Consider the following 14,485-nt stretch of genomic DNA (forward strand, 5'->3'; position numbering starts at 1 on the left):
GACAGACCCTTTAAGCCATCTCAGACTGTGTGTCTGAAAGCAATGGCACTCGAAATCACTAATTGTATTTAAAAAAACCCTTGACCAACACCTTTGTCACAACACTAGAGCAAAATACATTTTGAGAATTTTCTGCTAAAAAGCACTTTTGTTCAGGACATGGCTCCAAAGCATCACCTAGAGCCAAAGATAATCATGGTCTTCTTGCTTTGAACCCTCACTACATGCAATTCCTGATCCTCAGAGTGTTTGCCTCAGCAGATCTGAGGCTCAGACTTTGCAATTCTGCTGCTCCAGGGCAACAAGGGGAATGAAGTAGGACCGTGCAAGTCTTCACAGAGCACGGAACCATGTTTCTCCAAAATGTGCCTGTTCCGCCATGGGTAGTTACATAAGCTACACATTCACTTAGCTTTTCTTCTGGACTTAGCACTTCCTCCTTACCTCTGGAAAAGTCTGTATGTAGACTCCCTCCTATGGTGCACAGATACACATGCTCCCTCATGTTCTCTAGGATAAATGACCTTCCTAAAAACTTACGACTTTGATTTTCAGGTAAGCATCTTATTTGAAATAAAAATTTACAACTTAGTGAAAGTTCAAAGGTTTAGACAAAATCTTTATCCACTGCCTTTCAGACTCAGGGTTTGTATCTAGAGTGGGGAGGTTGCTTTCTTGTTTGCTTACCATTCTATAACCTTTATGAACATGGTTTCCCAAATGCTCATGACTACCCATGCTACTTTAACTTCCCCTTCTTGATCAGGAGACATACATTTCTCATAAAATTATATGTTATTATACATCACCACCATGCTTGTAAGCCTTGAATCCCAGGCCCTTACCCCCTAAAAATACTAGTTTTCTAGTGGAATTCTTTAACGGTACAGGTCCCAGCTCTTCAGTAACCTGTTTTTATGCTGTCCAATCAGAAGACAACAGCACCATCCAGCGGCCCCTTCTTCAGCCGACGCTTTCAAGAGCTATGGATTAATTCTGAAGACCTCCCCAAGGGGTAGCACCTTCTGAGGCTGAGTATTTCCCATAGATACCAAGGCACTTGAACTCTCTTGGTTTCGATTGATCAGGTTATTTCCCTGAGAAAGTAGGACTTCATTTCTAGAGGAAAGGAAGCCCAACACCGCAGATAACCACCAAGGATGGTAATTTCTGAAATACTAGGAGTCTCTTGTTTTCAGACAGCACTGACATTGCTTTCCACAGATATCCACTGCACGTTTTTCTGTGGCTGAGAGCTTCAAACTATTACTCAATAGAGGTCATTCTAACAAAAAACTGCCTGTATCTAAGGGCAGGCAAGCTTCCTCAGCAGTCTCCAAACCAGAGTTCTGGAGAGAACCACATATGAGGTGTTTCATGTTCTTTGAAAAAAATGTAGTCAAATGCTTGTGAGCCACTTGCCATCAGTAGTGGGGCTGCATATTAACATGACTAGTTATTAAATAACATGTAAACAAAAAGAACAGCTCAAGTTTCATAGAATCCAGTGCTGACAAAGGACTGAAGTCCTAAAATGTACTTTCATGACAACTAGAAATTAAGTTAAGAAAAGAGCAAACCAGAAAGCTTCCAACAGCTCTGAGGTGTCAGCCAGTCCCTTCATCACTGAAGGCCACTGGTCTGAAACCTGTTGGTGACCAAGGGAGCTTCCACATTGAAAATTCCTCATTGAAGTGACCTTTAGCTCTTAACCAATCTGCTGGTCCCAGAGTGCTTCAGACCACAGACGATGTCAACCACTCTCATCTCAAGACAGACAGAGAGAAACCCACTAATTTTCAGATGACATTTCTAATGTTTGTGATACCAACTGTTTGTTTTTTAGCATGGAACAGCACTATCCCTGGAAATCAGTCTTGTTTGAGCATCCATTGAATTGCTTGGAAGCTGGGACCAAAAATCTAAGGAGTCTGTATCCAAGCTCTGGTCATTTATCTGCTGTTTGGATCATGAGCATTACAGCACATCTTAGCTGTTAACCAAAACTGTGTAGGAGAGGACATTTTAAACAGCAGCATTAAACAGCATTTTAAATAATTACTTTTGGAGCTATTACCCTTTCTACCTCACTACATGGTCTCTGGAGACCACCTACATTTAAGTAGAACCAGCCTACTTCTGGGACATTTTTAGAATCATAGGATCATTTAGGTTGGAAAAGACCTTTAGGATCACCAAGTCCAGTAGTATATCTAACACTGCCAAGTCCACCACTAAACCACATCCCTAAGTGCCACATCTATATGTCTTTTAGATACCTCCAGGGATGGTGACTCAATTTGTACTTGATCAGCAGGCCATCTCCTTCCTCCGAGAGCCAAGTCTCATTTGAGGGCATCCAGTTCTCTCCCTAGTGAACCCACACACTGTTTTTGCAAAATAGTTATTCCAGCTTACATAGGCTGCTCTACTTTCTATAATTCACCTAGGACAAAGGATTATGTCTCTGATCTTTTCATGGGTGACATAACAACATATTGAAGGAAGCTCACTACTAAATTCCTCCCAGGTGCCTTTTAATTATAAGGCAACAGTCACAGGGCTAGAGCAATAAAACAAGAGAGGTTAGCTTTAGTTATTTGAGCCAAAATACAATTTTTTAAAAAAACAACAACCAACAAAACACCAAACCCCAACATAAGCGGCAGTTGCATAAAAAGCAAGAATAAACATTGTACACCTTTGTTATGGAAAGAACTGGCATGATCTCATCTCAAAAAGGATTTAGGTGCTTAATTGCCCCTGCAATCAATTCAAACATTCAAAATTCCTGAGTCTGTGAGGGTAAGTGCAGATTTAATAATAAAATGTTCTTTTACCTACAAGAAAGACTGTTTGAAAAGTCAACTGTAATTAAATGCTGACAGGTCTCTAAGCTAAAACCTTTTGTAACAGTAGCATGGACACAGTGTCCCATTGTTAACTCAACATTTTACGCTCTGCAGGGACCAGTTTTCCTTTTCTTGTGTGGCGTTACTCAGGCATGGAACAACCTGAGAGTCTAATCCCCCTTTCCTTTAGGTTCACAGGACCGCAGAGTTTCTTTCCCACATGATATTAACCATGATTGTGGATTTCCACCATTACCTTTGATGCATTCCTGCTTTTTCTTTGTACTTCGACAATAAGTGACCTTTCAGTTTTACAGCCGCTTACGCTGGAGGATTTCAAGAGTCTCAGGTACTGCCAGCCATACCAGGAGCTGTACAGGTGCCTATGACAAAGAACAGAGATCATTTATCTTGTGCCCAGAGGCCTCTGAAAGGGCCCAGGGCCAAACTGCAGCCAAAAAACCAAACCAAAACAAAACAAAAAAAGGATTGTTAGTTGCCAGGTGAAACAGTCAGCATCTGCCTGAGCCAGGCTCCAGTTTAAAATTTTTCTCAATAAGCTGTGCTGGCCCCGGGGCTCTGTTGAAGGTGAATTCCCATCAGGACACCAGACCAGTATATTATCACACATCACCAAGGTTTGAGGTTGTTGTTTTTTTTTCCTCTGTGGCCAAGACAATCACTGTGGGACTTGACGAAGGCAGTTGGATTGTTATTATATGACACTGGCCTTCTGCTCCTAGTCATCCTTGCTTATTCGGCAAATGCCACACACGCACCCCCACACCCTGTTCTTAACAAGTAGGAAAAGGAGAAAGCACTGTCAAAGAGATGGATGAAATCGGGTGGTTTGTGCTGCTGTAATTCCAGGAGTGACCAGGGAGACCAAAGCTTGCCTGGCAAGCTCCAGGGACCTTGTTTTCTTTTCTGCTCTGTGTGTGAAGCCTCACAGCATGCAGAGTAGGGATAAAATGGGGGATGTGAGCATTTAACCATTATTGCAGAGTGCCCTCTTTGAACCAAAAAGATCACACACACCACTGTAGCTCACCAGAGAACAAAAATGCAAAGTGTATGGCAGCACTACCATGGAAACTAGCTGCAAACAGTCTGGCATTCAAAAAATCACAAGATTTGTACCTTGGGTTAGGACTGACCAAACAGGAACACACAGATCCAGCCTCACCTCCTTAGCTTGGAGAAACACAGGTCCAGAGCTTCATAATCTATTTACACAACAAGTGAATTAAGACATTGGTAGCCCCAACAGAAGTGCAGGGCAGTGGCAAAGGGCCCAGGGCACAACTGACACCTCCACAGTGGGCGCAGTTGAGAATGATGCAATACGCCGAGCACTCCCAAGGCTTTTGGCTCAGGGGACCTGGGTAAACAACTTAGCTTGCTTCCCATTTTTCCTTTTTACCTTGGGGTACCTCAAACTCTGTTTGGTAAACCCCAAAGCTCTAAACAACACTGGAATGACTCTTTACTTCAGCCATCTCCTGTTGCAATGGCCTGGGGAAAGAGCCATGCTTTTGCTACTATGCTGGCTACCTGAATTACCTCCACTCCACAACTAGAAGGTGAAACTGTCTCTACATAAGAGCTTTTTTCTCACCAGAGTGCCGGTAGAGCCAAGGGGGATATTTGATTCTTGGGCTACCTGTGCATGCATCATTGGTGCTGTTGAGAAGTCAGAGCAGCTTGCTGTCCCAGCAGGAGAGAAGCAGCAGATAAACAGACACACACAATGACACCTCTGCTCCTCAGCTACCCGGGACAACATTAATTGGCCAGACTTGTGTACAAAAAACTTTCAGAGTTTTTCTACATAAGAAAACCACAACCCAGATCCCATGTACTAAGAGATTACAGGAAAGGCAACCATGACACAGCAAAAACTGAAACCATAATTAGCTGTTGTGATTACCGAGTAGTAACTATGTTGTGTGTGGTTACAGAGCAATACTCCTGTCTGGAATCACTGACTAAAAACTCTGGCTAGATGCTGCAGGCACATATTTTTCCATCAACATTGCAATACCTAGAAGCTCCTACTAAAGACCATGCAGAATGTGGCACAATCTGTCAGGGACTTAACATGCACCACAGGCAGGAAGCATTTCTGAAAGCCCAGGCAACTTCACCTCATGCTCACACACAAGTTATGCTCCTGTGCAAATATAAGCATCACTGAGGAAACAGACCAACAGTTTACATAGAGAGGTGCCAGACAAGCTAGATGACATCCCCTGATGACAAAGGGGCACAGGATTAAGCCCAAAATCTGTGCTTAAGAGTAAAGAATGGTCTTGGACTGTGCAAGGTTCAGTAGAGTCAGAGAAAGAAATGAAATTAAGCATGTTAACACAGGCTGCATTTTTCTTGTAAGACAGATAAAGGGAGTGCTAGAGGGCTCTCAGCTGGGAAAAAATACAGTTGGCTTCAAAAAGTTGTGAAATCTTTGCCTACTTCCAACCAGCTGCCTCAGTGATGGGAAAGGATGAGCAAATGTTCCTGGACTGGGAGGAAAAAAAATAATCAGCTTTTCCAAACCTTTATGGAAAATAAACCCAGCAATAAGACACATAAAAACATGAGCTGCCCAACAAATCTCAAATGACATGATAAACTAAGAGAATCTCGTGGAAGAAGGAAGCCCTTTCTGCTACTTTCTAGCTGGTACCCAAATACGTAGCAGAGTTAATGGGGAGTTACCAGAGTCCTGATTACACCATTTTATCTGCAGCAGGTAAAAGGAAGAAAAATCTTTGGTAAGGATGGGCTCAGTGTGTCTCTTGCCAGAGTCCCCACTTGGGACCATCAAGCGTTTACATCCCAGAAGGCCAAATTTCATGAAGATGTCAAGAAAAGCCAACAAATGATGAAAAATTAAGAAAACGCTGAAGGATTCAGGAGGATGGAGTTGCAGAAACAGATTACAAAGGCTGCCTTTGCAACAAAAAAGGAAATCCTGAGCTTCTTAACAGATACAATTTATCTATAAACAGTAAATAAGTGTATGAGAAAACTAGTTCACTCAAGCCAATCTATGCTCAGGTCAAAATACTACTAGGAACTGTTTCCATGAAGCCTGTTCTATCAAAAGAAATCCACATTTCAGCAAAGCTGCTTCTAAGTTAAATTCTTAATGATTCTCTACTGCCTCTGAACTTATTCTTTCAGCCACTTGAAAAACATTTATCTAACTCACACAGCATTCAGCTTTAAAAAAACAAATAGATGAACACTGATAGACAATTTAATTAGAATATTGCTGCAAACCACGGGGATGGGAGTTGTGCAACATAATGCCAGGGGCAACAAGCACACTGCTGCAGCAAGCAATTTGTAACAGCAGTTAGGACAAGTGAAGAAATCAGAAGTGGGACTGGGGTAATTTTCACTAGGCTCTAGAAAGACACCCCTCTCTATGTGAATTGTAGTCAAATCCATTTAGCACAAGGAACTCATTCTCTTTTCTTAGTAGCATCTAACCACACCCAATTACCTACTGACAAAGGACAAGCAAAGAGCTCTGGGGTGAAAAGGATCTGTCAGTACTGCAGCAATGTGTATTTCAGAAACAAAGGCAATTTGTCTCCACTTTATTTATATCTGCAGTATATTTTTCACCTTGCTATCTCAACAATACTGTTTTCACAATCCTCAAGAATTTTGGTTTGGCAGCGGTAGGAGTCAGCCCAGTTCTGCCCCTCATGATGTCACTTCTGCTGAACATTGCTGCAGGAGGCAGAATCTTTCTCACAAAACAGAAGTTGAGACGTGCTCTCTTCAAGAGGCTGTGCTGTACATTAAACATCTCATTTCTCCATCTCCCATCAGTGACTTTTAAAAACTGAATACACTTCGTCTCAAAGCCAGCAGAATTAAAATACCTGAAAGGAAAAAAATGAGGAAAAACCACACAACTCGTATCCAAAGCACAATCTAAGTACTTCAAATTGTACAAGTGTCAGAGCAAACCACCACTCTAACTGCTTTCATTAAACATTTACAGAGAGCTCACCTGCATATCTCAATCTCAAGCAAACAAACCGAAGTTTGGAGTTGGATGTGTTTAGCTGGATTAGAGATCACTTTCCCTCTCACCCCACCAAATTAACGACACAAAACAGAGATAAGAGGGTCTCAAAAACAACGTCAAGTTTGAGATTGAAAATTACTCTTTTCCAAGTCCTTTCTGACCATGTTATCTCCTAACTGGGAGACGCTATTTAAAACTAAAAGTAACAAACAAAAAGACCACACACTAACTTGATGAGTTCTTTGACAATATACTACATAACAGGGGAAAAAAAGAACAAAAAAACCCAAAACAAAACACAAAAACAAACCAAAATCAAACAACAAGCCCTCATTCTCTTACAACATGTGCTTAACTAAGACCTAGTGCAAATAAATAGCTTTGCCCAGACCTTTACACTGAGGCCAGGTCTATGCTGTGAGCTGTCAGTACAGCTATATCTTGCCTTATAGCAGCAAAGAGTGAGCACAGCCTTGCCTGGCAAAAATGCTGTCTTGCTACCAGAGTTACTTGAGTCATCCCAGGCAAAACCTGCAAAAGAATTGTGCCAGCAGAAGACACAAGACAAAATAACCTGCCAGATTTGTCATGGCCTCCTTAATTTTTTAACCAATGCTTATTTGGCAGGGCAAAAATACCAGGAGATCCCCTTCAAAGCAGCTTCTATTCACTAACTCTGCCAGGGGTGTCAACGCCTGACCCTACCACCACCAGAGCATGTATCATAGAACGGTTTGCGTTGGAAGGGAGCCTAAAGACCATCTAGTTCTACTCCCCTGCATGGGCAGGGACACCTCCCACTAGACCAGGTTGCTCAGAGCCCCATCCAACCTGGCTTGAACACTTCGAGAGATGAGGCAGCCACAGCTTCCCTGGGCAACCTGGGCCAGTGTCTCACCACCCTCACACTAAAGAATTTCCTCCTCGTGTCTCACCTAAATCTCCCCTCTTCCAGTTTTAATCCATTCCCCTTGTCCTCTCACTCCCTGCCCTTGTCCAAAGTCCCTCCCCAGCTTTCCTGGAGCCCCTTCAGGCACTGGAAGGTGCTCTAAGGTCTCCCTGGAGCCTTCTCTTCTCTAGGCTGAACAGTCCCAATTCTCTCAGCCTGTGCCCGTAGGAGAGTGTTCCAGGCCTTGGATCATCTTTGTAGCCCTTCTCTGGACTTTCTTCAGGAGCTTCATGTCCTTCTTATACTGGGGGCTCCAGAACTGGACACAGTACTGCAGGTGGGGTCTCACGAGAGCCAAGTAGAGAGGGAGAATCACCTCCCTTGACCTGCAGGCCACGCTGCTTTTAATGCAGTCCAGGATACAGTTGGTTTCCGGGCTCCAGTTCACATTGCTGGCTCACGTTGAGCTTCTTGTCCACCATCACCCACAAGTCCTTCTCCTCAGGTTGGTTTTTGATCCATTCTCCACCCAATTCGTATTTTTGCTTGGGATTGCCCAGGTGCAGGACCTTGCACATGGCCTGGTTGAGCTTAATGCAGCTTGCATGAAGCTCATGCTCTCTCAAGCCTGAGAACGTCCCTCTGGATGGCATATCTTCCCTCCAGCATGTCAACCTCACCACACACTTTGGTGTCGTCAGCAAACTCATCGAGGGTACACTCAGAGCCACTGTCCATGTTGCTGACAAAGATGTTACACAGCACTGGTCCCAGTACAGACCCTTGGGAAACATCATTTGTCACAGGTCTCCATCTGGACATTGAGCCATTGATCACCAGTCTCTGGGTGCGACCATCCAGCCAGTTTCTTACCCAACAAATGGGCCATCCATACAATCTGTACAGTTCCAGTTTTGATACCCGGATGTCATGTGGGGACAGTGTTGAAGGCTTTGCACACATCAAGCTAGATTATGTCAGTTGCTCTTCCTTTGTCTACCAATGTAATCACCTTAAAACTGCTTCTTCCTCCTTACTTTGTCCTCCAGTGGCAACATTGTCCTAAAATCTTCAGTATCTAGGTATGGAATTGATATGGTCGAGCATGACCAGCTTTGTCACTGCAGTAGGCTTATCACAAGTCTCCTTAGCCCCATCAACCAACATCTACAAGGAGCAAAGCACCAAACTCTTTCCTTGGTAAATGACCAGAGCATACAAACCTTGTACACAGGCAGAGAAAGAAAAAAGCAAGGATATTCTGATTCTTAAGGGACTTGTGCTCCCCTTTAATTTTCCTCCTCCTATTGTTGCTCCCTCAGTTGTCTAGCACGCAGGAGCCAGAATGGAGGTTTTGCTGTGTCACTGGCAGGGCAGGAAGGCAGCACCCACCTTCTCTCTGAATGCTGAAGCTTTGGCAATTGCCCAAGGTAACAGAGGTCAGCAGCACTAATCATTCTGGCTGGAGCACCAGGATTACCTTAAACTGCACTCTGTCCCTGTTTCCTTCTACCACCTACAGGATGCCAACTTGATATATCGTAATAGCTCTTCAAGCACATCTTTAAGAGGCACTTTCCATTGATTTGTGTGGTTGCCATCTACAGAAAAGTACGTCAAGTTTTATCCTTCTTTTCTTTAGCAACAACAAACCTCACCGCTGACCAGGGCTTTCAGCATTGTACTTCCAAACCCACAAGTAAAATTCCATCAATCAATTTCCTTCTAACATCTGTAAACCAACTTGGTCTAGACCCTGCTCGAATTGTTCACTCAGTGTGTTACATGACATGTTCTGCTTTCTTCAGGTCACTTTCCATTCCCACCCTTCACTCAGTCATTTCAATAAGGAATACAGTATAGTCCAGTCCAAAATAGATTTTGTCTCATCTCTGACATCCAAGTTTGCACACCCACTCCACACAGTCTCAAGTTAGCCTTCTCTAAAAAAGAGTAATGCTATTTTTATTTGTCATGTTCTGTCACATTAGCAGATGGCAGTAACTCCTTAATTTAGGTTTCAAAAACACTTGATGTAGGTTTCAAAACCATTTGTCAAGCTTGGCTTTGTTACTGTAATAGAATATCATACACCCTTTACAAATATATTAAACATCTCCTAACTAGCATAATGCACATTTCACTGGTCATCTGGATAGGTAGCATGTAGGTGCTACACTTGGCTTACTTGGCCTGCACCATTTCACTGTTCCTTAGAACACCTCTAGGACATCAAAATAAGACATTCCTAAATAATTTACTTCCCCATTTCTGGTTTAAGGCTCACATAATTTTCCACATGAACAGTAAAAAGACCTACTAATTCCATCACTTTTGACCAAACTAGCTCTGTCCCGAGAAAACACAAAACTAAAAAAACTAAACAACTAAAAACTAAAAGCTATCCTACAGACACCTTGATCTCACCCTGGATTACAGCATGGCTGTTTCCTGTAAGGACAGAAAGCCTCTCCATCTCTATTTATGATCTCTGTGAAACCATTTTGAAATTAAGCTTCAAGACTGCGCATGAGCCAAAGACTTAGTCTGAGGTATCTAATTCTCTCTCATATTCTGCCAGAACAATAAAACTGTAAAAGCCAAATTAATAAGAGAATCAGCCCTACCATATGAGTATCTCCCTTTCCAGCATCTCCCTTCCTCTCCAGCTTGTGGTATCAAACAGGAGCACTTTTAGCAGGATCGGCCCTGGGCCATTCATGAGTCTGAGATATCAGTAAACAACTTGTTTCTCTTAGTCTACAGATTTTTAAACAGAAAATAATACATGAACTACCTGGCCTAGCACAATTAAGGCTGTACCTTAGAGGGTATGTGGGATTTGCTGAATACCATGGTGATAGTCTAGATTACAATTCATCAGGACAAAATCAGATTAATCGCAAAATATTCTAAACCTAGCATGTTTCTCACCTTATCTTGTTTAATTTCAGCCTGAGCCAGACTCATTTTCTGATTTATTCTTAGTGATAGCTAATACTGCAGACTAAAGGCTTTGTCTGCCTCTCACTCAGTTGTCTCTCACTCCATTCTTCTTGTTAAATGATTATCAGGCTTTATATTACCCACTCTGCTTCTGCTCCACCAAAATTCTTCAATGGCAGTTATGCTTCAACTCACCCATTCTTCATCTTTCCCTTTTTTGTGATGGGGTAGGTATTATCATCCACCAGGTATCAGTAGCCGACACGTCCGAATCACTAACTTTACAAACAGCCTACAGTCCCCTTAAAGACCCCAACAGAAGCACAGAATCTAAAGCACAGTATTTTCATTGTGTGCACACACTGAGGAAGCTACGCTGCAGGTGAGGTTTGCTGGTAAATAAGGAAAGCTGACTGCATTCTATACAGGGCCCTAACGCGTTATTCAGTGTATGATACACAAAATACACTGTCAGCTCAAGTCAATGGAATTCACAAAAACTGCCTTTGAGAAACACAGCAGAAAGGCAGGATGGCAGGAAGAACGTTGCTAGCAACATCAGCTTTCTTGCCTAGAAATCCACAGACTGAGTTAGTCACTGGAGATAAAATCTAAGAAATAAAGCCACCTTATATCTCAAATAAAAGGAGGAGAAAAAGACACACATTTTACATGGAGTAATGCTTGGAAAGAAAAATACTTGCCTCGTTCAATGAACACAGTGCTCCCTTAAACAGAGACTACAAAGACTTTTAGTAGGGCATACCCAGAAAAAAAAAAAAAAAAACCTACAAAATGTAGGAACCTGAAATCCAGAAGCAGGAGTGGAAATCAGTACTTACATTAAGAGGCTGAGAACTGTAGTATCTACACCTGATTTCAAGACCTTAAGTATTTCCTAGTGAAAGAGAAAACTGTTCAATGGACATACTATTCCAGCCAGCAGGAAGAGTTACAGGACAGATCTAATTCCCTACAAAAATGTCTTCCAAAATTGAAAGCAACTACAGCTACCCAAGACAAGGATCAGTAGGGTGACAGCCAGCCAGTGGTTTTGACAAAGTACCCAGGCTCAGACAGCAGGAGCTCAGGAGGTAAAATGAGAGAGCAGTGCAGGTATCACCATTCAACTGGAAGTCAACAAAATGCAAAAGGTAGCAGCGTGACAGATGTGGAAGGAAAATCACATTATGTTCCAGTGCTAGAGACAAGGAGAGCAGAAGAGCAGGCAAACAAAAACCCCCTCAAAGACAGCACAAGAAATGCGAAGACAGAGAAGATTCCTGACAAAAAGTAGAAGCAGAGCTCTGCAGAGGGCCTTGAACAGCTCCAGAGACATTGCCCATGCTCCACGGCAAGCAAGACATAGAATTGCTGCATCTTCAGCAATGCTTCCTGACCTACTGCCAATATGATTCCAGCTGGATTGTACAGGCAATTCCAGAAGCAATGCTACCTGCAGTATTTAAAGCCAAAAGTGCAATCAGACGCTGAAGATGTCCTCACTTGAGAGCAATGGGCAAGTACAGACCATCAATAAAACAAAAAAGTAAGATGTATTATCACTTTGAGTGTATCATGGGTGAACAACCTTGGGAGAAATGGAAATTTTCAGACAGAAAGAGTTAGTGGCTCATCTCTGGCATGGACAAATTCTACCAGCCCTACTGCATGCACAGACTAACTACAAGTCATTAAGAGGTACCATGGAAAACCACTACTTACATGAGCAAAGTAACTACAAATGTCATCAAGATTCTAGCTGTATCACACAAGTTTAAGCGTGCAATATAGCCATAAGACTTGGCAGATACAATTAGAAAGTATTTCTAGAGTGCATCATGCCATAGCATCTTAGCATTACCAAAGATCAGTCCTGCCCATACTAAAATGCTAAACAGGATGGGAAGCCACAAGCAGAACAATCATCCACTAAGCCACAAGTGTCACACTGTTCTCTGAGGAAAAGGCTAGTCTTGTGCATAAGCCATGATTATGTTCAAAGGGGATAGAGAGTAAATCTCAGAAGGTAAGAGCTGAAACTGAGACACCAATATGTACTTCACAGCTGAATGTCTAAGAATAGCAGGGCCGCTCATCAAACCCAATTTTAAGTGTACACACAATAGCACAGGGCATGCTGAAAATAGAGACTGCCTGAGAAAAGAAGGGCTCCCAGTCTCAAGGAATCTCAAGCAATCTCAATCTAAATTTCCAAGACCTGTAAGTGCTCACTTACACAAAATGGAGCTACATTGCTTTGCCACAATACCCAGCAAGTCTACCATTCAGAAACCAGAATGTTTAAAGCATGCTCTAGCAAGAACAGCTGTTAAAGCAGGCCATAAAAGCTACAGCATCCTATCATCTGACTGTGACCATGGCACACAGCAACAGAAACCCCACTTGAACAAGCTTTTTAGTCAGTTGACATGATGCCTGTCTCCTAAATAATAACAAAGCAAAAGCAGCAAAGAAACTGTTGACAAAGACAAGCACACACCAAATACCTACCCAACTATGCTGGGCCATTACAATTAACGCTCATAAAACAAGCGGCAGAGCAGACCAGGAAAAGACACCTAAAAAGTCAAGTCCTGCTTTCTATGACTGCAGGTCTTCTCCTCCCAAGGCACAGCACAGGCAGGACGCAGGCAGTCGACCCAGACCAGCAGTCCGCTGCAACAAAACAGTCAATGACCTGAGGCCACGGGACACAGCTGAGAGCACCAAGGCAAAGGCCGTGAGCCAGCCCCACAGAGGGGACAAAGCCAAAAACAGGGTGGAAACTTAGCAGAGAGCAATAGCAATCTATCACTTTAAGCAACTAGCAGAAGCAAAGCTGAACGTAAAATGTGCACTGTCAGCACACATCCAGTGATGGTGCTGAAGCCAGGAGGAACTAGGAAAAGCCCAAGCAATCAGGTGGGCTAACACAGGATAACTGCTTGAAAAGAGGACTAGAAAACCTAAGATACTGAACTGGAACAAAGGCAGAAGTCACACCCTCATGCAGGCTGCACACTAGTGAAATTCTGGCTTTAATGAGTCTGTTACTACTTGCACAAGATCATGGTTTTTGTAGTTAGTAAATGACAAGTTACAACAACTTACAAGGAAATTAGAGAGGAAAGCAAAAAAAACAGGACAGAAAAGTCTGGAGAAAGCACAAGCTGCAGTGGCCACATCTCTGTAAATAACTTCTCTGGAGCCACCTGCCTTTTTCTAAGTTGGCCAATACTATTAGCCATCAAATAGATGTGGTGCAAGCTGGACTACCTTGACATTCTGGAAATAAACATCTCCAATGCACAGCCTAAGACATTGGAAGAGCAGTCAGCAGAAATCCAAGAAATGGGCAATAGCCTACATTCTAATTGAGCATGCACTTCATTCTTACTTAAGGCACTGTCATAGTATTTATACCCATGGATTGAAAACTAGACCTAAGAAAAACAAGTCATAGAACCATAGAATGGTTTGGGTTGGAAGGGACCTTAAAGATCATCTAGTTCCAATTCCCTGCATGATCAGGGACACCTCCCACTAGACAAGGTTACTCACAGTCCCAGCCAACCCAGACTTGAACACTTCCAGAGATGGGGCTTCCACAACTTCCCTGGGCAACCTGTGCCAGCGTCTCACCACCCTCACCCTAAATTTCTTCATAATGTCTAAACTAACTCTCCCCTCTTCCAGTTTTAATCCATTCCCCCTTGTCCTCCCACTACAAGCCTTTGTAAACAGTCC

The 14,485-nt window shown here is 42.9% G+C and overlaps 1 protein-coding gene across 1 annotated transcript in view; it reads right to left on the reverse strand.

Annotated features, from left to right (window-relative positions):
- SLC4A4 (solute carrier family 4 member 4) overlaps positions 1 to 13,361 on the reverse strand; it is a 204,985-nt gene extending 191,624 nt beyond the window's left edge. Inside the window, exons 1-2 of the mRNA XM_051617728.1 lie at positions 13,250 to 13,361; positions 3,109 to 3,235 (exon numbers count right to left, since the gene is read on the reverse strand). Of these exons, the coding sequence (XP_051473688.1) occupies positions 3,109 to 3,119 (11 nt within the window). The 5' untranslated portion in view covers positions 3,120 to 3,235; positions 13,250 to 13,361. The remainder of the gene's footprint in view (positions 1 to 3,108; positions 3,236 to 13,249) is intronic.
- Positions 13,362 to 14,485: the final 1,124 nt, after the last annotated feature.

Source organism: Apus apus, chromosome 4 (assembly GCF_020740795.1).
Source record: "Apus apus isolate bApuApu2 chromosome 4, bApuApu2.pri.cur, whole genome shotgun sequence".
NCBI lineage: Eukaryota > Metazoa > Chordata > Aves > Apodiformes > Apodidae > Apus > Apus apus.